At 35.9% G+C, this 20,990-nt stretch overlaps 1 protein-coding gene across 1 annotated transcript in view; it reads left to right on the top strand.

Moving 5' to 3' along the window:
• SBF2 (SET binding factor 2) overlaps positions 1-20,292 on the top strand; it is a 215,968-nt gene extending 195,676 nt beyond the window's left edge. Inside the window, 10 exon segments of the mRNA XM_040066769.1 lie at positions 281-382; positions 1,557-1,742; positions 8,024-8,150; positions 9,007-9,134; positions 9,643-9,876; positions 13,981-14,085; positions 15,170-15,357; positions 15,780-15,867; positions 17,304-17,435; positions 17,716-20,292. Coding sequence (XP_039922703.1) covers positions 281-382; positions 1,557-1,742; positions 8,024-8,150; positions 9,007-9,134; positions 9,643-9,876; positions 13,981-14,085; positions 15,170-15,357; positions 15,780-15,867; positions 17,304-17,435; positions 17,716-17,814 — 1,389 coding nt within the window. The 3' untranslated portion in view covers positions 17,815-20,292.
• Positions 20,293-20,990: the final 698 nt, after the last annotated feature.

Below are 20,990 nucleotides of genomic sequence, written 5' to 3'. Positions count from 1 at the left end.
CCAGTAAATCTGTCAACTATGTTGTTCCCATTCTCCATTTTATTGCAGTACTCATTGGCTTTAATACTTTAAGTTCCTATCTCCAAAACTTCCCTTAGTTTTATTGTAGTTCAGATGGAAATCCTTAGAATGTTACGTTTTATTGTTGCCTAATCGGTTGGATCAATGTATTTCCCTGTGCTATATGTAGATCCTGGAATACCTTTTTAAATATGAAAATATTCTATTTATTATCTAAAGATTTATCTAGAGTGTGTTACTCATTCATAATATTTTATAGCTTCACAGATTAATGCAGCTGGGTGTGATCATCTCAGAACTCCTGGAAAATGGTTCTTCTGTTATGGTTTGTTTGGAAGATGGCTGGGATATTACTGCTCAAGTAAGCTGCTATAAAAACCTTGAAATAGTTAAATATTTAAAAAAAAACACCAGGCAATACTTTTTTATGCAAGTAACGGACATTCGGTATGATGTGAATAAATTTGTGTTGTGGCAACAGAGAAGAAACCAGAATGCATGAATCCTTGCATTCATTTGCAATTTATTTCATGACATGGTTCATGACAATGAATTCATTCCAAAGGTCCTGATGATCTTAACAGTTCTAAGTCTTACATCTAAGATATAATTCCTGCACCTGAGTATATGTAAGAATGAAAGCTAAAAGTTGCCACAGCTGTTCATTTATCATTTTAAACGTTGTACATTTTAAACGTAGGAGAAATTTATTCTCTTCCATTCAATTTCCATAAGTAATGTTAGGAGACCATGTAGGGAGAAAACTGCATTTGTGCCAAAGTGCCTGTAACACCTGCTGCAAGGACAGATCACCTCAAACTATAAATTAGGTGAATCAGGATCTGCTGCCTGACTTAATAGATGTATTGTGTCCATGCTGCTGCTTCATAATTCATAAGAGAAACACAGATATCCGTGATTCTAATAAATAAAGTCTTCATGTGCAGCCAGCATCATAATACCAGGTAAACAAGCACACAAAAGAGTGTGACCATAATTATAGGAACCATTGCCAGACAATGAAGAGTAAAGAAGGGAGATACGTAGCTGGAAGTGCAAGAAGACTGTGCTGCATTTTAAAGTCTCCTGAGATGCTGTGTGTAAAAACAGACTGCAGTTGGCTGGGGCAGAAGTCACCCTCAGGACCAATTCTTTAATGCTTTTTTTGCTGAGGTAGTAGATACTATCTTTTAAATGTTTATTATAGAAGGGGATTTTAACATAATTACATAATTTAAACATAATTTAAATGTAGTAAGCATTGTAATCGCCTCCCAAGTCTGTAGCTGCTTAGGTTTTATTTCTACCGATACTATAAAGTCTCAGTGTAATTAAAGTTTTTTCAAGTGGAATATTACTTGGTTTGTTTCATAAAAGTATTTCATGTATGTGATAAAATACTTGTCATTGAGTTTATACAAAAGCTTTTGTTTTCTCGAACAATAAACAAATTACTGAATGCTTATAATTATTTGCTAAAGGTTTCTCCTAACTTCTGTCACTCATAACACAGAATATCCTGTCTTGTGATCTAGGTGGTATCTCTGGTGCAGTTACTCAGTGATCCCTTCTACAGGACACTTGAAGGCTTCCGAATGCTGGTGGAGAAAGAATGGCTCTCTTTTGGTCATAAATTCAGCCAACGCAGTAATCTGACCCTCAATTGTCAGGGTAGTGGATTTGCTCCTGTTTTCTTACAATTCTTAGACTGTGTGCATCAGGTAAGCTGATCTCTAACTTTCATTTCCTTGAAGGTTTCATGAAGAAATGTGTATATTCCAATATTTCAGATGTTATAGATACATATAGGTTTGGGAGAAGACTAGTACCACCATTCCCTAGATTTTATTAAAGTGGGTGGATTTCACATCAAGAAGAGCTGGAATGGTTGTCTAGAGGAGACTGACCCAAAGCAGACTCAGAGAGATGGTTGGTAGTAATGTTCTATTAAGGTCATTTATGCAGGGGTTTCAACTAGCGGGTTTATTTAGTCCTTTATTCAGAAGGAAGGCGGCACTGATTTCTAGTACCATGACTAGACAGTTTTTAATTCCTTGTGCCTGATGATGAGCCTTGAAGCGGCCTCATACTGCATCAGTTCTGGAAACAGTGACAGCTGTAAACCAGGGGTTTCTGAGATATTCTGATTTTTTTGTGTAGTATGTGTTCAGAAGAAGATGGACATCAACATTGTGTGGTATAGGAAGAAATTGGGTTAAGTGGATTGTACTCATTTTGGGTTAATTCTGAAGTCTGTCCTTTTCTTCATCTCAAACCACTAAATGTAAATTCTTTGCAGAGATTTTGTGGATGCAAACATCGTTAAGAGGGGTTCTTGCATAGTTCTTCTTGTACATGTGTCCTTCTTTTCCCATTTCTCTGATTTTTCTCACTGAAAAAGCTGAAAGTTTCCTTGGCATTATTAACCCGTGTTAAAATGTATGGGTGACTACGTGTCACAGAAAATAAACTGTTAAAGCACCAAGCTTTTTTGTTGGGAAACATACATTCATAGTGAATACTTGCATGAGAGAGGAGTCTGTGAGTAGTCTTATTCTACTACCTGAAGAAAACTCCACAGGTTAAATAACTTGCTAAACCAATGGAAAGCAATCTTCAGATATATCTATGTGATATTGATAATGAATGAGCTCATAAGATGAGTGAAAAACATGATACGGAAAAAATCCCCAGCTTTGTGTCCCAATGTTTAACACCAACAGCCAACATTATTGCTGTCTCACAAGTTAATACATCATATTCTTGGAATTGCATTGATTCCTGCAGCATTCCCCTTATGAAAACCTTAGAAGTATTTGTCACATCTTCCATTTCCCAGTAGCTGTGGATGTAGGGTTATTTTTTATTTGAAATTTGGAGATTTCTCTAAAGAGGATTAGCACTGCATTTTTCATTCAAAAAAGTTAATCTGCCCAAATGTCACACTTTTTCTGGCAATAGGCTTAGGGCTCCTTTTCTGAAGTAGGAAAAAACCCCATATTCTTGGTTGCAATATCTACAACAGGACAAAATTGCCATGTGCTCTAATACTGAAACCCATCTGCCTGGTGGTTCATTCAATTCTGTAAATTAATAATTTGTCTTGGTCGTGGGGCCGTGTTCTCTCTGCTTTCAGGCACCTTCTCTAAGTTTAAATTGGCTGATTGGATAACACCATCCATTAGCAGAATGGAGTAAAGCTACCTCTGATTTTAAGCAATATTATAAATTTGATGTGAATCCTTCTAGTATCTCCCCTTACCATTTTTTATGCTAGTGTGGTGCATGTGTACTAGACTTCTTCTGGGAAGAATTTAAACTTGGACCAATGATTTGTCACTTAGCTTAAAACCATTGGGGTCATCAATGTAAAGTGGAGTCATCCACTCAGCTGGACTAAATCTAGTCCAGGTGAAACCACTGATGTGTAGTATGGCTGCAGGGAGCTCAGCAGCAGCTGCTTCAGTCTGTTTGCCTACTCTGTATGACTTCTGATTACTTGCTAGTGTAGACATAGCCTACATCCTGTTTCTGCCCCTGGAAACATTTTGCTTCAGTTTTACTGTGATAAATCTTAGACAGTTGTCATTACAAGGAAATTATCCACACATACAGTATGTACATGCAGTATTTGTTACCTTGGTTTTTCTGAACCTTTCGATTTTCATAAATGGAGTCAGATCTTTTTAGCTAATGTACAATATTAAGAGCAGTTTTCTACCTTTTCCCACAGATGTAACATAAACAAATCCTTTGTTTTTCATTCTCTGTCCTTTGTTTGCGTATTTCTAACCTGAAAACCATTGTAACTGACGGCTGGTCTGGCCAGTTGGCTTGAGAGGTGAAAACTCTAAAAGCCAATCTTCTGCTAGACCCACAAATGTATATAAAGTAAGAAATAAAACAAAGAGCCTCTCTCCGCCCTGTCTCAGCTTTGAGATGGATGGAGAAACCTCTGCTGTGCAAAACCGCTTGTCTGCGTGTGGCTGCTTTGTGTGTCTCGGTGACACAGTATTTCTTCCTCAAGTGATTTAGAGATGACACAGATTTTGGATTATCCAGAAGTTAAAAATTAAATTCAAGGATTTGGGTTTATTGTCATGAAATAGAACGGACCATGTTTTCTTCATGGCAGAATTTTTGGTTTTTCTTTAAATTATGTTTAACAAAAGGACATGGGATAGTGGAGTATAATCATCCCACCTTTAAAAGTTAGAATGAAATGCAAAGTGTGATAAATCCCTGCTGTTGCCACCTGTCAGGTATAATTTTCCCTCCGGCTGCACGCATGCGAATGTGTCAAGGAAATACAAGAACATACCTTTGTAATTCACCTCAGGTAGCAGCTTTGGTGTGTGTCACTCAACAGGTATCTGACTCTGTCTCATGAAATATACAGGTTCTTAGCAGATACCTTTTCCAGAGAGAAGTGTATTTTCTGCTTTGTGAGTTGAAGCTGTGTGCACGTGCCCTGGTTGCAGCTGTGCCAGCAGGATGAGCATCTGCTGCTCCCCATCAGGAGCTATTCACTGCTGCTCTGGTGGAGATAGCATCTTTCCAGTCTCTGAGCTCAGGACTTCTTGGGAGCCTGCCTGCTTTTCCCAGCCAAAATGTTGGGAAAAATTTGGTAGAAAAGACCATTAGAAGCAGGTCAGCTTGTCCATCTGAAGGAGACAGTAACGTCTTATAAGGAAAGAGAGGGCTGTGTAGGGGTTATAATTGTTTTACCCAGTCTTACCTTCATCCCAGACAGGGCATGGGAAGCATAATCAGTCTAATACAGATAATGCAGACTTGACTGTAAGCTAAATGACCTACAGCCCCATGGAAAATGTAATTGAGTGACTTTTCTAGAACTAGAGTTAGCTTCTTCTTCTTCTAACTTGTGATGATGGCATGGTATTGAGTTACCACATTCTGACAGTGTGGTTGTAATTTCTAGGGAAATTGATTTTGAAGTCAAATTAATGGTTGAAGTTTCATATGAATTTACAAAAAAAAAAAGTTTTCTCAACATCCGTACTTGAAAATTTTTGTAAAGTTTCATTGGTTCCTGTGCAAATTGTTACACAACTACAGAATCCAGTTAGATTGCAACTTGACCCTGAAGTGTAATATATTATGATCAGTTTTTAAAAATTACCCATTAACTGGAAACAAACATTTGGTCCTTTCCAAGTCTTTTTAACCTTTAGATTCCATATACTAGTTGCAGTAAGATTACCACAGAGCCAGTCCATGCATTAAATGTCATGGGTTAAACAAAAATACAGAGAAAACAAATGAAGCAGTGATGCCTAAATTAGAACTGCATCATCTTCTAAAAAGTCATTGTTTATGCCAATATCTCCAGGTGTCAGCTGAATTATTAATGCAAAATCAGTCTTTCACAATAGCAGCATCTGGCAGATACTTTCCCTGCTTCTAAGGAGACTGAGTTTATGCAAGTGATGTCAGTGAGGAAGCTTTTCTTATTTTTCTTCTGAATCTATGGGGTGATTTATTAAATATAATTAAAACAGGATGATTTTCTAGAGCTGCCATCTTTCAGGCTCAGTGAGGAGCTCTGTCACAGCGCCCTGTGTAAGAGGAGGTGAGTGCTGCTCCCATGGGAGATGCGGTCACTTATTCCAGGGTTTGCAGGAATAGCCTCATAGCCATTACCAGCACAGGACCTTTGGAGTGCCGTATTCCTCATACTAGGTAAAAATTGATTTCAAAAACCAAAATGTATTAGAAAACTAAGGAAGGCTGATAGAGCTATAAGATTATTAAATACATTTAGGAGATAGTTCAGTGGGAAGGTGGTAGTTTTAAAAAGAACCCCAAAATGCTGAGTTTCTCTAATCATAATATTAGAAACACATACAAGTTTAATCCGATTTTAAATGTTCATTTTAAATGTATTATGGAGATTAAGACAACAACAATTACTGCATTGCTCACCTCTATCACAGAAATGTTTTACAGTTGTTTTCTCTTTAAAAGTAAATTATATTATAATAACTTAGTATAATATTTCTGCATCCAGAAATCTCAGAAAGGGAATCACCCACAACATTTAGTTCCATGACAGGATTTTATCAGCAGCTTGTTCTTGTAACTCTTACATGTATTAAAATAATTGTTGGACCATAAGTAGAAGCTAAGACCCTGTATATATTTCATGTCAAATAGCAGAATGTTGCCTTTCCTTCTTACAGTATTTTAAACAAAACCTTCTCCTAAAACATGGAGATAATATGTACTAAAGAAGATACGGAAAAAACCCTTTTTTAATAAATAGAGCTAAATATTTAATTTGTCTGTAAAATTGAAGTCCTGAATTTATTATAGAAAACAAATTGTTTAACTTTATTCTTAAAAATCAGTGCAGGAATGTAGTATTTATATCAGGGGAAAAAATGGGTGTTAAATAAGAGTGGGTATATTGGACTGACATATCTTAAAGTATCTTATTTAAATGCCCAGTCCCAAGATAATATTGTGATATAATAACAGCAAATTCTCTGACTGAAATGCTATGTGGGTATTTATAGGTCCTTTCAAGGGATTTTTCCATCGCTGTTGTATGTTCAGTAGAAAACCTCTCCTTGCTAAACACGTTTTTCCCCCTTTATTTAGCTGCTCGGTGTGGAAATCTAAATGTAAGCAGCTTCAAGTAGTCTTAATAACAGTTCCCATTGGTACTGAAAAAACCTCATTGAGTAACTGACAAATTAAGAGAGAAACTGATAAGGAATTAGAGAGAAAGTGTGGAACAGGAAAATGCGTGGTGGGAATGCAGAAGACAAGGCGCAGGTAGATTGCAGAACTAAAGGTATATTATAGGTTTGATGTGGAGCTAGACAAAGCAGAGCGGGACTTACTCAAATGTGAAATTCAGTCAGCAGTTTCTTTTTTAATTGCAAGCTGTACTTATTTCCACTGCAATTAGGAATTTTCAGTTAATTGCTGTGTTTATTCTAAAAATAAAGATCATGAGTCATAAACGTAATTGAAGAGTAAATTTTAAATTAACATATGAAATTTCTCTGAGCACTATCTCATCAAGATTTTTAGAATCTTTCATTTTATATGGATATCAATATAAATATCAGTAACTAATGCTAAATTTTTTTGCCATGAATATTAAACTTCATGCTTAAAATTTTACACCAGGCTCTTTATGATAATATTAAAGAGAAGCAGCTGTGAAGAACCAGCCATTTCACAGTGCTGTACTCTGATAATCTTGTATAGTTTTCTTAAATAAATATTTTTATTTTTCTTAAATAAATATTAGCTCCAACTCATGTTGGAGACATTCGCTGGATTAGACAGACCCACAGAGTAATGAGGGTAACAATTTAAGGAATGACATTGTTTTTACCGTTTTAAAAGAATAATGGCAAGACACCTCCTCAGTGTGGGGTTTTTTTTCATACTCTAATATTTTGGTCATATTTTGAAAAGAAAGAAATACATGTAGACTAGTAAGTACTTGAGAAATTGGCTGTTTCGGGGGTGGTAGATGGAATGTCATTTGTAGCATTGTACTTGTCTGCCTCGTGGGGTTTTGAGCAATAGCAAGAAATCCAATGTGAATCCTTTCAGTGAAAGCTTGAAGTCCAGGCACATCCAGGAGTAGCATCTTTACTTGTGAAGTTACATGGTGGCAACTCAAGAATTATCCTAGAAGATTTATATCCAGTTGGATTTCCTGAAGAATCATGGGATCTGTACAGAGTATAATACTGCTTATTACAGAGTTGACTCTATCTGCTCTGAAATGTTTTTGCAGCATAGACAATACGTGAATTTATTTAGCAAAAGAGTATTCTAGGACAAAATGTTAGGAGTTTTGTGACACTTGCAATTTGTTTTCAGCATTCATGGGGGAATTGTTTTGCTGTCATTTCACTTTATTATTTCTTACATATCTATTTGTATTATACCTCAATATCCACTTTTTTTTCCTTTTTTTTCTTTTTTTCTTTTTTTTTTTAATTTTGTTTTTTAGATTCATAACCAATATCCGACAGAGTTTGAGTTCAATCAGTATTATCTGAAGTTTCTGGCTTTTCATCACATATCCAATCGATTTAAAACATTTCTTCTGGATTCAGATTATGAAAGACTAGAACATGGTATGTGTGATCTTTGTGTATTGCATATTGCTTTTGTAGTTGTTGATATTTTTCTCCTCAATATATGGTCTACAAAAATTTGCCTGAGTTAAGATGGTCCAGTAGCTGCATGGTGACCACATAACGAATTATATTTCAGATCTAGGAAGCAACACAGAGGTGAAGAACATGTAGTATTTTCTGCATCAGTGATTCCTGAGCCATGCTTCTGATGGCCCTAAGAGAAAATGGAACAAATTAGTGCCATGCCTCAGGGTTTTTAGCCATTTTTCTGTGTAGTTTCATTTTCCCTACTAAATACCTTCTTTTAACAAGAAACGAAGTCTCTGAGTCCATCAGAGAGTGCATAAAGTTTCGACAAGTAAAAGCCTTTCCATCGATTACCTCCCACTTCTTTCTCTTGCATTATCTTCAGTGTTCTCTTTTTATATTTTCTGTTTTGCCCTGTCATGTGCAACCTTACTGGTTCCAAGGCCTTAGCACCCCTCAGAGCCATCTCACTCAGGCTCCATAACCACAGCTGAGGCTGTTCTTGGGACTTGTCCACTAAAACATGCTCCAAATTTCTCTGCTTTGTGGGCTGCTTCTCATGGCATATGATCAGTTTTAATGCTTTTCTTAAAAACTGTTGTAGCTGTTGGGCAGATTAGACTTGGGCAACCATTTTATTTAAAAAAAAAAAAAAAAAAAAAAAAAAAAAAAGTTAATTTTTATTATTTGTCTTATTTCCTGTTGCAGTGGCATTTGATGGTAGGCTTTGTTATACCTTCAATCTGTGAAATTCTTTTAGGCTGTGCTTTAGCATTTGTTGAGCATTATCATAAAGCCATCTATTTGCTGCTCTTCTTTTCCCCAGGGACATTGTTTGAAGATAAAGGAGATAAACATGCCAAGAAAGGAATTTGTATTTGGGAATGCATTGAAAAGATGCACAAAAGGAGCCCTATTTTCTTCAATTACCTCTATGCCCCTGCTGAAATTGAGGTATGGTTTTTGTTAATATTCAGGTGGTTTGTTGTTCTGATTCCTTGAGTACATTTTGATATCTTAATTGTTCTGAACCCAATTAAATATTTGATGGACAAAATTGACCCTACCTGATTGATTTTAGCAGTATCTGAAAGCCATGGAAACATAATTTAAAGGGCCAAATTCTGGAAATCCTGAGGAACTAAGTGAGGTTCCCTATTTGATTTCATTAAATAATGTGAATTATTATTAAAATAGTCTTTAAAGGGGAACTGACTTTAGAGTCATAATGGGATACAGTTCATAACAATCTGATTGAATCACATTATCCACATCCCTGTCTTATATGATAATGTCTGTCCCCTAGACTGGGCTGAGTCTTGAATAATCTTAGAAAATTCACAGTACACTCACCATTGTAGAATTCAATTTAGAATAATCTGGAAAGTACAGGTATTGTGTTGTAAATCTTAAATTCATGGGCTTCCTTCATGCCATTATAATAACACTTTGTTTCAAATAGGCACTGAAGCCAAATGTAAATATGTCCAGCCTCAAAAAGTGGGATTATTATGTGGAAGAGATTTTGGCTACAGGTCCTTCCTATGACTGGACCATGGTACCTGCAAAATGCAGTGTTTCAGAAGAAAATGACCAAACAGATGGTTCAGTCTCTCAGACTAAGAGGAAAATAGTGTGGCCATGTTATGATGATGTAAAAAAAATACAGCCTGATGCCATCACCAGCCTTTTAAGTGTGAGTACTTGTGTTGCACAGCACAGTAAGTTCTCTTATGCTCATGAAATTCATATTTACTTTTCATTGAAGTATTCCCTTACAGATGTACTGTTATTAAAAGGATCATGATAGATGTCAAAACAGGTCTTTAGTAAGACTGACTGGTTGATCTGAAGATGTGGTGGTGGTTGTGGGGATCAGACTTCCTGCAAAGCTGGTGTTGTTCTGAATGCACACTTCCCTGGGAGTGTGCTTTAACTGTAGCAAATGGATTCATTTTTTTCACTGTCTGTTTTAAAGAATAAATAAAATTTTAGGTTGACTTTTGTAGGAAGTGCAGGAACAGCTATTTTCATTTGGGCAAATGGTGACTATTGCTTTCTTGACCTCTTTCTCCTCATTTTAAAGTAGGTGTGTGGTAAAATAACCCAGATTCTTGGACAGATCAGAAAATAAAATCTGACACTTGTTGATTTTAACAATTGGGAAGCAGATACACGAGCATAAACTGAACACCTTGGCCTGCATTTCTCAAAAAAGCTTGCCAAGATTGCTCTTAGTTTATTCATGTTTACTAGAACCAAACTGATAAATTTAGATTCTTCAGAATATTTTGGTACTTGAAATAGATGCTTGATTTTGGCTTTTTCTTGTTTGAGCTCACTTAGACTGCTTAGGTTTTGTCTTTTCTTCATTAGATGAAAAATAATCCCATTATCATCATTGTTGTAGTTATTTAGGGTGATTTAACATCTGTCTTCTCTAAGAGATTAAGATGCTTGTTGATTATAATTAATTAACAGCCTAACATTTGGTTATCATCATAATGGCTAGTGCAGGAAAATGACAAGGGCATTCTTCACTTCCATTGTGTCAAGCCACTTGTATGTCCAGATACACATCCCTGTGTGCAGTGTTTTATTTTGAAAACTCTTTGCAGACTTTAAAGCTGGGATTGTGGAGCCCACTTTTGCAATGCTTGGAAAATTGGGATATGCTGTAGGCCCTAATTCTCCTGAATCAAAGATGATTTTTAGAAAGTCTTAATGCAGGAAGCTTCTGAGTGGATGTGAGTCCTTGAAGATTTTGATGGAGTTAGCTTCATTCCGGCACGTTCCTCGAATTCCTTTTGGTCTGCTCTTTCCAGTCCTGATTGATCAAACACAGGAACAGTGCCCAATTTAAATAAATAAATAAATAAATAAATAAATAAAGATAATCTCATGGAAAACCCCCCCTTGACTCAAATTAAGGCAGTCTGAACTTCCCAGATGCAAAGGAAGAACAGCCTCTCAGTAGGGGTCATTTTGGGGATTCTTCAGCAAAGCACAGAGAGCTTTTATATCAGGTAACCAGAGCCCAGAAGCACATCAGGAATACAACAGAGTTCTGCATTTCTTCCCGGGGTAGATGCCAGACTATCCATATCCACAACTGTGAGAAACTGCCATATAACAGGGAAATTAGCCATATTATAGGCTAAAGATATGTGGGTCAGGTTTTATAGAGTTTAAATGTTACTTGTGAATTAGATTATAGTAATAAAAGATAGCAATGGAGAGAACATTTGGAGAACTTCGGAGAGGTTGTATAAAGGTTACAAAAATATTCTTCTAAGTTTAAAAATCAAAGTCAATGTTCTTTTAAAACAAGTTGTTAATTTAGGGCTATTGCTGATGCGGGAGAAGGACCTCTCTTCAATCATAAATCCACTGAGAATGTGTTGGTATCCCAAAAATGTTTCAACTGAGACCATATTTAGCATCATAAATTACTGGGGAAGATTGAGTCTCGCTTGGTTGATAAGCCCAAATTTGTTTGTTCTAAAGATATTTTTCAATTGAAAACTAGATAGTGCACTTCAGGATGTGAAGCTGAAACAGATAAATTATTGAGTGCCTTAATTCAGTATTTTCATGGTAGAATGTGGTGCTCTTCTTTTAAGAGTGGATCAGATTCTGGTACTTGTAAGAACTGTAAGAAATGAACCTGTGTGCATTCACAGACACATTGTGGAGCAAAAGAGGTGATCAATCTCCAGAGTTCTGGAGCTGCTGCAGATATAGCTCCTGTCTCTACCATTCAGATATTCCAAAGCAGGTTATTTAGCAGATCTTCTGCAAGGCACAGTAATGCTAATTGCTTGTTATTAATTGCAGGAAGTGGATATTCTCATAATTGAATTTGTTACAACCTTTCTTTTCATATATATATATATTTCTGCTCCTGTAAGCCTGGACAACAGGAGATGAACCAGGGTGCTAAATGTAGAGATTTTTTTTCTTTCAAAGAAATGCATCTACTTGGAGTCCATTCCCCACATGGAAAGGAAAAAATATTTGCTGCTTTCCATAAAATTTAAAGCTGAAAAGGCAAGAGTAAATCTTAGTGATTTATTGCCATTTTTTTTTTTTTTTTTTTTTACATGGGGTCTATTAAAGAAGAATTTAGTCCTGACTTTTCAAGTTATATACAGGAGATTGTTGAAAGTTTTTCGTGAAAGTTTTTCATTTTAAATTCTGGAAGCACTACTCACTATGGAGCCAAAAAAGAAGGAATGTGACCCAGTTGCTAAGTAACAAGTTTCAGTTACTTCCAGATTCTGCAGAAAAGGACTCAGAAGTCATGAGTAGGGCAGAAAGAGAATGATCAGATTAAACTGACTAACTTAGAGCAATAAAGAGTTTATATCCTTTTGCAGCAATTTGGGAAGGACTTTACTTTAAAAAGTGTGTGGTAAATTGATTCAGTGTTATGCCTTCAGAAGTGTTTTCCATTCAGCACTTTCAAAGACAAACAAGTAATGTAGAGAAGGCTTTAGTCTGGCTTGTGTTCATCATTCTTTACTTTTTTATCCACCTGAAGACACTCCAAACAAAAGTATTCTGGTTTTATTTCTTAGCAGAAAGAGTATATGTGACTTTCAGCTACCTTCAGCATTTAAAGCTTCTCCTTTGATTCTTGCTGTTGAGCCACATTTCTTAGATTTAGTTTCACTCTGCAGTTTTCTGATTTACCTTCAGCAAGGAAAACTTTGTAGAAATACGTTGTTCCTGTTACATTGTCAAATGCTGGCTTTTTATTTTCATGTAAGAGTTCAAAATTTAGTTCAGAAGTTATTTTCCTTATCAAAATGTTTTCTAACTTTAAAATTATAATAATTTTCTGTCTTTCAAATTAATAATTATTTCCTGAAATTTTTTTCAATCAAAAGACCAATAGGAACAGGACGATATGATGAAATCTTCTGTAATTATTAGGTAGGGTAGAAGTAAGCAGAGACTTACTTTCTCTCCTTTGAAAATAAATGCCTTAGGTGTTTAGTTGGCTTCTATATAGCATGAGAATTCTATGTCCTGTGGCAATTTTTTTATTCCATTATTAATTCTTAATTGAATTCGCAAAATTGATGTTTTAATTTTATTTAATTAATAAGAAGATTTTCATAGCAATGTAATTGTTGAAAGTAAAAGTGGCAAGGAATATGGACCAGTCTTCAAACTCTTGACAAATGTATCAATGAGTGTTCACAAGTAAACATAAACTCATAAAATTGACTCTTTTTGCTTAACTTTGCCCTGTCTTATTAACAGGAAATAACCCTAACTTGAGGTTATCAACATAGGTCATATTCCCAAGTTCCAGAAGAACATGTTGTTACAGTTTGGCATCCAAATTGAATAAATCTTTCTGTTTCATTTCCTTCTTTTATTACAGCTTCGTATCACATTTTATAAACCAGGGTAAATGTTAATATTGGCAGTGCACAATGTTGGTGTCACAGCACAGAATCTGTTCTTTGTAAATATTTTCATAAAATACAGCCTGTCCTTAACAGTGTTGTGTTTCTGATATGGCAGTGGGTGTTGAATTTTGTGTGTTCAGGAACTGGGGGAGAATTGAAAGCCTGGTGACTCCTCCAACCTGGGAATGCAGGAAGAACAATGTGGCTGATGCTGTCCATGGGTGCCTTTGACTCCTGATTCTGGTGCATCTCAGTTTAAAGCTCTTATGATAGTGTTGAACTTCACTGGGTGAAAACATTGACTAGAGAATGATTGTTTAAAGGAGTGATCAGTTAGAAATGTTTATTCTTACGGAAACCCTTGTTACTTGTTTCAGGAAATCGAAAGGTTGGAAAGTAAATTAAATCAGAGCCCAGAGAGGTGGCAACTCTTGTGGGAAAGGGTCAAAATGAATCTAAAAGATGACACCAGACAATACAATGTAAGTAGAAAAGAGCTTGTCCAATAGAATAATTGCATTCCTGCTATATAGGCTACCTGGGGCACTGACAAAATCACTGTATTCCTTGGAGTAAAATACTGCTTTTGAAAAACTGAATATGTTATTATAACCCATGATATTGGCCTTCTATTTCTTCATGTTAAAAAATACATTTTTACTTGTGCTGTTTATCTAGTTGCTTTTCCAGAGTAGTTTAAGGCATACAGATAAAATGAGCATTTTACTAATGCACAAATATATGGTTTTATATATTGAAGAGATCCTTGAAGTACAAAAAAAACTCAGTTCCTGAAAGTTGCCAAAAGGATATTACAGATTCTCAGAGATAGGTGAAGATATTTCCATGGCTAAATGGAGTTACAATTTCTAAGTAGAGATAAGAAATATTCATGCTTATGTTTCCTATTCCTGACCATGGCAGCAAGAAGAGCTGATAATATGGATACTTTCTAAGTCAAAGGCTGCCTCTTTGCTCTCTCTGTGCACCAGGAACAATGCTAGATACTGCTTTTTGGGAGCTTGGCCTCTGAACTTTGCACAGTGAGTTACCAGTTCAAGACTGTATCTGTAGAGTGTTGTCATTTAGATTAGGACCAAATACAGGATCTCTTGTTCCAGGTTATTGAGATTCTGCTAAAATGACATGGATCTGTAAAGTAGCTCTTGGAAGCCATAGTTTTTCCTTTCCCCCCTTCCTTCCCTTTGAAATCAGGGAAATTTATTGTATCCAAATGTCTGTTCAGTTTTAGATGCTTCTGAGAAAGCACGGCGAACACTGTTCAGTATTCTGTCACTGGAATATATGAAGCTTTTCTGAAATACTGATTTCTCACACCTTGTGAACCCTTCTGCCTAAGAAATGCAGGGAATTGCCATCCCTCTGGCTTCTTCTCTGAGGCAGCACTGACTTGTATAGGAAGGTTTTTTTTTTTTGGCCTCACAATAGTTCCCAACTTACATGTTGTACCATGTATTTATTATCAGTACAGCACTGAGACCATCTCACAATGCAAGACATATTGCATTACCTTTTTTCTTCTATTTCCCTCTTTTTCGGCTCCAGAGACATCCTTCTGGCTCTTCAGGGATGATGTCACCTAATCTACATTCCTATCAAAAGAGGTCTTTGTTGGAAATACCTGACAGTGGGCTGGGTGAGGAGCAGAGTTCAAGCATCTCTCCCTCTAATGGAGTAGACAGAAGAACAACGACGCTGTACAATCATTTCACATCAAAGAATGATGAAAATAGGTAAACTGAATAATCAGACAGTATTTATTAATATTTTATTTGATTGGTACAAGTATCTGCCTTAGGAAGAAATGAAACTTTCATGTGCACAGAGTGTTTCATGGCTACCTTATTTCTTCTTTTTGGATTTAGTTATATTTAATTGTCTCAGTGGATGGGCCTCTGTCTCCTACCAGCATCCTTCACCCTTCCCTTTTCATTAGATGCACAAGCAAATTGTAGTTGTACATTTAATGCATCCAAAGTACTAAAAGGGTGTTTTGTCTGTGTATCACGGTTACCAATAGCTAAACTATTGGTTTACATTGACTCGTTTTCTTGCAGGAAAATAAATGTTTAATATGTATCATTTTGGGGCTTTTATTTCCTGGCAATATCCATATTATGGAATCACATGCCACTGTATTTTTTATCCCTCTCAGATCCTTTGAAGGTACGCTATACAAAAGAGGAGCTTTGCTAAAAGGTTGGAAACCTCGCTGGTTTGTGCTGGATGTGACAAAACACCAGGTAAAACCTTTTAAGATAATGGACTTTTTCATTATTGTGTTGCTCCTTTTTTATTTAGTGGGTTTGTATAGTTTGGTCTTTCAAACAATATTAGTAATAATAATTTTCAGATGTAATGTGTGCTACATCATTCATGACCTATCAGTGTTTGTCTGGGGTATCTTGCAGCTGATACAGAATTCTGGTTGGACAGAGGGGTTTTAGTATTTTGACTTCTCTTTTATTAGAAAAGAACATATAGGAGTATTTTATAAAAATATATGAGTATATTTTAAAAATATATGGAGTGTTTTAGATTAGTCAGAGTCTTATAAATTTAGGAACAAAATTATTCATAAGTGTTCTACCTAATCATTGTACAAAAATGAGCACCAAAAATAGACATCTGTTGGTCTAAACTTTTTATCCAATTTACAATCTATGGCAGAATTCTGCAATAGAAATTTATGGTCTTGTGTACTTAAAATAATGCTGGGTCATCAAGCAGTAAAATATTCTGAGCCAAATATTGCACAAAGTGGGGGTTATAACTTCTTAGACTCATGTATGCTTTTGTTTAAAAAAATAAATTTATTGTAGTCAATACACTTAAAAATATGTAATATAGATAGACATGCATCTCTTGAAATGTTAATTGAGTACTTTGAGATCAGTGTAGTAAATACCAACAAATGTGCTGTTTATAATTATTTCTTCCTAATATAGTCCATATATCTTATATATAGGAAAAAAGGTTCATTTTTCAGGAGAAAATGATACTTTTATATTTTATGTCTAAATAACCTTCTGAGTATGATAGATGCAGGAATAATACAGGTCAATCCTAGCTGGAGTTCTGTTGTTTGACTTTTGCTGTGAAAGTTTGTGTTGCTATTTTACATTGGCTTATGGGAATTTGCTGGGGTTTTGTTGTGGGGGCTTTTTTTGGAACTTGTTTGCATGTTGAAACTCAGTTTACAGAGTGATTAATATCCATACCAAAGTATCTTTGTAAGGAGGAGAAAAAAAAAGCTCAGACTTCATTCAACCTCTACGTACGGTGCAGGAGAATGTGAGCTCTCTGTGTGGTTTATAATTACCTAAAATTACACTGAAATTTCTGCTGATCACTTTAAATTCTTGAAATACAGAGAAGTGTTCTATCAATGCCTTGGTGAAGTAAAGCTTTTGTGTTAGTTTTATGTAATGACCAGTGAAGAAATGGTTCTGCTTTCCTGCCTCACATATCCTCTGCCCTGAGCAATCCATGACTATTTGCTTCTCTGCTCTGGAGCTCTGGGGACAGAATACACTTCCCCCACCTCCTCAGCTCCTAGTTATTTTTATGCCTCCCACCCTTAGCAGTCAATGGCCCCAGGCTGTATCCAGGAAGAGGGAATTAATCTGAAAGGTCCATCTAAAAGCTTGTCTGGATTTTTTTTCCTCTTGTGTTTCAGCTGCGATACTATGACTCTGGGGAGGATACAAGCTGTAAGGGACACATAGACCTTGCAGAAGTGGAAACTGTAATTCCTGCTTCTCCAACGATTGGAGCTCCAAAACATGCCAGTGAAAAGGCATTTTTTGATGTAAGTATATCTGGTCTTTACTTATCTTTTTGTTAAACTTCCTTCCCTTGGTGTTTTTAAGCTGCTGGTTCCAGTCCTGCTGGAAGGTATGAGCTAGGAAGGAGCTGTTGTGCCATCTCAAGACAAGAAAAAAATTTATGTAGCTGGCATCACTCTCAAGATCAATAGTTCAAAACTGTTGCATTCAGACCGAATGATCACACTGATGATTGCATTTTAAAGTTTGCAGGTTTTCTTTTCCATGTGCTGACATCTTTGCCTCCTTGTTTTCCCTTTGCAGTTGAAGACAAATAAACGCGTGTATAACTTTTGTGCCCAAGATGCACAGAGTGCTCAACAATGGATGGACAGGATCCAGAGTTGCATTTCAGATGCATAGAAAGGAGAAAAATGTTCCATGATAAAGTCCCATTTAAAGCACCTCATCCTGGAAGAAACTGAGTTCTGGAATGTTACTGACACACAACTCACCTTCCTTACATTTCAGCCATTAAAGTTCATAATAAGTTCTTTTCTGTTTAATAATTATAGCCACTGTAACTGCTATTTTTTTTTCTTTTCTGCAGGAAGGACTTGGAAAAATAATAATCCATTTATCCTGAATTTCCTCTTTCTCCAGTACAATTCCTAGCTCTAAAAGTGGGCTGTATTTGTACTAGCTTCTGATCCTGGTTTTCTCATTTCAGAGCTATTCTATTAGGAAACATGTCCAAAAGAAAGTGTAGAAATTTTCCCTTCAACAAGAAGTGTATTTCTGCTTCATTTAGATTTTTAAGCAGAATGTTTTTATTTCCAAGCTAGTCATGAATAAGAGGGAACATGTCTACAATTCCTAAAAACAAAGAAATAAATGAAGCTCGTGAGTCCAGCGACATAGACACAAGGTTGCCAATGTTTATAGACAGTCAATATTTTTAAAGACCAAAAAAGTGAAATTGCCTGATGCCAGACTTTCAAGTGTCTTCTCAGTGTGCAGGTCATTCTCTAATCTCGTGCCCTGCTGAGTGCTTCTGCAATGTTGTTACGGAATTTCAAAATTTAGGAATTACCTGAAGAGCAATATAGCACTTTTATTTTAGATTCTGTTTGCAATTCCAGTGGGATAAATGAAAGAAAACTGGCTGATACTACCCTGAGCAATGGAAAACAACAAACTAGGAATTCAGTAGATGAAGGATCTCTTGTGTGTGAGTTGTATATGTTAATTTATATGCTGTTCTGCTCACTGTAAAATAAAAAATAACAAACATGATAATGCACTAAACAATGAAGCAAGCACTTGCACTGAAATCTTTACAATGCAGACTATTTTGAAGGACAGAGGTAAGTTATTTGTAGCAGAACAAAACAAAACTAGCTAGTTAACAGCATTTACTGGTATTAGATATGTACATAATCAAGTTTGAGGTGTTGTGATTTGATACTTTTTAAACATTTTTTGCACATTAATTGGAAAACTGTTCATAGGTTTTTACTTTTGATGAATTTGTGTTTGTTCTGCTTAAAATCCTGGTGAAACATTTTTAATAGCCCCAAGTCAGCTGAAATTTTACAGTCTATGAATAATGAGGACTAAGTAGAATATGTAGGTAATTAAGCCATTGTTTTTACTTTGAAATGTTAATATGTTAAATAGCACACTAATATTACAAAAGGTCTGTATATATGATTCACTATTTTCTCATTTTTCCAGACGTTCTGCTTGTAATTTAATGTCAGCCTAACCAAACTGACTATACTTACAAGATTTTTTCAGTTATTAAACTTTGTGGGGGTTTTTGTAACTAATGTATTTTGTCAAAAAGGAACATAGATTTCTCACCACACACAATAGGAAATGCAGCAGTTTTTAATGCGTTTGCAATTTCAAAACAAAAATACGAAGGATTTTTCTAGCATTTTTCAATTGACAAATTTCCACCTGTGACAGTGGTGTTTGCACATTTGTATTTTTCTTTTTATATGAAGTACTTTTATATGTACTTTGTAAAATACTGATCCTGTTCTTAGGTTATGTGAAGATATACATACCACTGCTTATTTTGTAACTGGTTCATTTTAATGCTGTATGTTATGTGATATATGTATGCTAACCATCTTGTAATGATTACACTCCTTAAGGAAAAGTAAAAACTTTCCTTTTACTGTAAAAGAGAAAAAAAGCAAGACCCACCTGTTTAAATATTCCACAGACACAAGACAAATCCTTATTTACTCTGTATTAAGAATAGTGGGTGTATTCAAAACTGTGTGGTCTTTTGTATACTTGTAAATATTCTTACCTAAAAGTTGCACTTGAGCATCCCTAACTCAAACACTTGTCAACGGTAACACTAAAGAAATCAGAATTTAAGGCAAAATTATCATTCTAACAGCCTCAATGTATAGGCTTTACCAAAAGGCTAAAAACATGTAATGTTCATACTAAAGTCATTGAATAATGATGTTAAATATATTTTTTAAAAAAGATTCTGTATGGTATCACCAACATAAGTCAACTGCATACTTTCACCCTGAGACGCATCTCACTCATATCACCTTATGCAAAAATGATCTAGTTCCTAAAAAAGAAGCTATTAAAAAAATGGCAAGGTCTTGAGACTGTGCATCTCAATGGAACTCCTGAGTGTTGTGTGGGACAGCAGAGTCCAAAGGGAAAGGGAATGTGTGATGGAGGTGGGGGACCTGGGGCACTTCTGGGATGCTGTGGTGCTTTGAGGACGTGGTTTGCATATTGAGCTTGGCATGGATGCTGATGTTGCCTTAAATGTTGATCTCAGTTTTTAGTGTCTGTATTGATGGAAAATGGACTTGAGCAACTTAACTTAAAAATACCCAAATAAAAGCTGAAATGAGAGACGTGGTATTTGTGGTGTCTGAAAGGAATATACAAGAGAACGGTAGAAAAAGGCTCTCGGTACGAAGACACAAAGCTTGTGGTCTCCCTGGAGGTCTCTCCTTCACAAAATGAAGGTTCCAACAGAAACTTGGAGAAAATGTGGACAAGCCAGCATAGCTTAAGCTAGAGGGTTTGCCAGTTTGTTGAATTATATCAGCAGCAGCAGAGAATTAGGAACCGAGAATTTGATTGGGAAAAATGCTGTGTACAAAGGGATTCAACTTCATATTCCATGAAAATTTTCTGGGAAAATCCACCCAGGAGTTGGAAATGAGCAGTGTGCTCCCTCTGCTGTGTCACATCACTATTCTCACATTGTGTATCACAACATTCCTACTGTAGAAAAGAGAATTACAACATTACAGGTCTGAGATAAGGGGGAGAGGATTATTTGCCCTTCTCTGTGTTGAGTAACAAAACATCCATGGCGTAGGTGGAGGAATGAAGCAAGTTTAGGCTTTGAAGAGTTGTTACTGCGGTATTGTATCAGTGATTTCTCTTTCCTATCTAACAAGTGTTTTCTATAAAAACCCTTTATTTTGATGGAGCCTCAGAATTACTACACTAAGAAATAAAATACTTAGCATGCCACACATGTGGGTCACTGGTTATGTAATGGTACACAAACAGCTAAAAGACCCAAGAACATATGTTCA

This window comes from Hirundo rustica, chromosome 6, assembly GCF_015227805.2.
Source record: "Hirundo rustica isolate bHirRus1 chromosome 6, bHirRus1.pri.v3, whole genome shotgun sequence".
NCBI classification, from domain to species: Eukaryota; Metazoa; Chordata; class Aves; order Passeriformes; family Hirundinidae; genus Hirundo; species Hirundo rustica.
The sequence above is the reverse complement of the archived record's forward strand: the minus strand, read 5'-3'. Positions and strand labels throughout refer to the sequence as shown.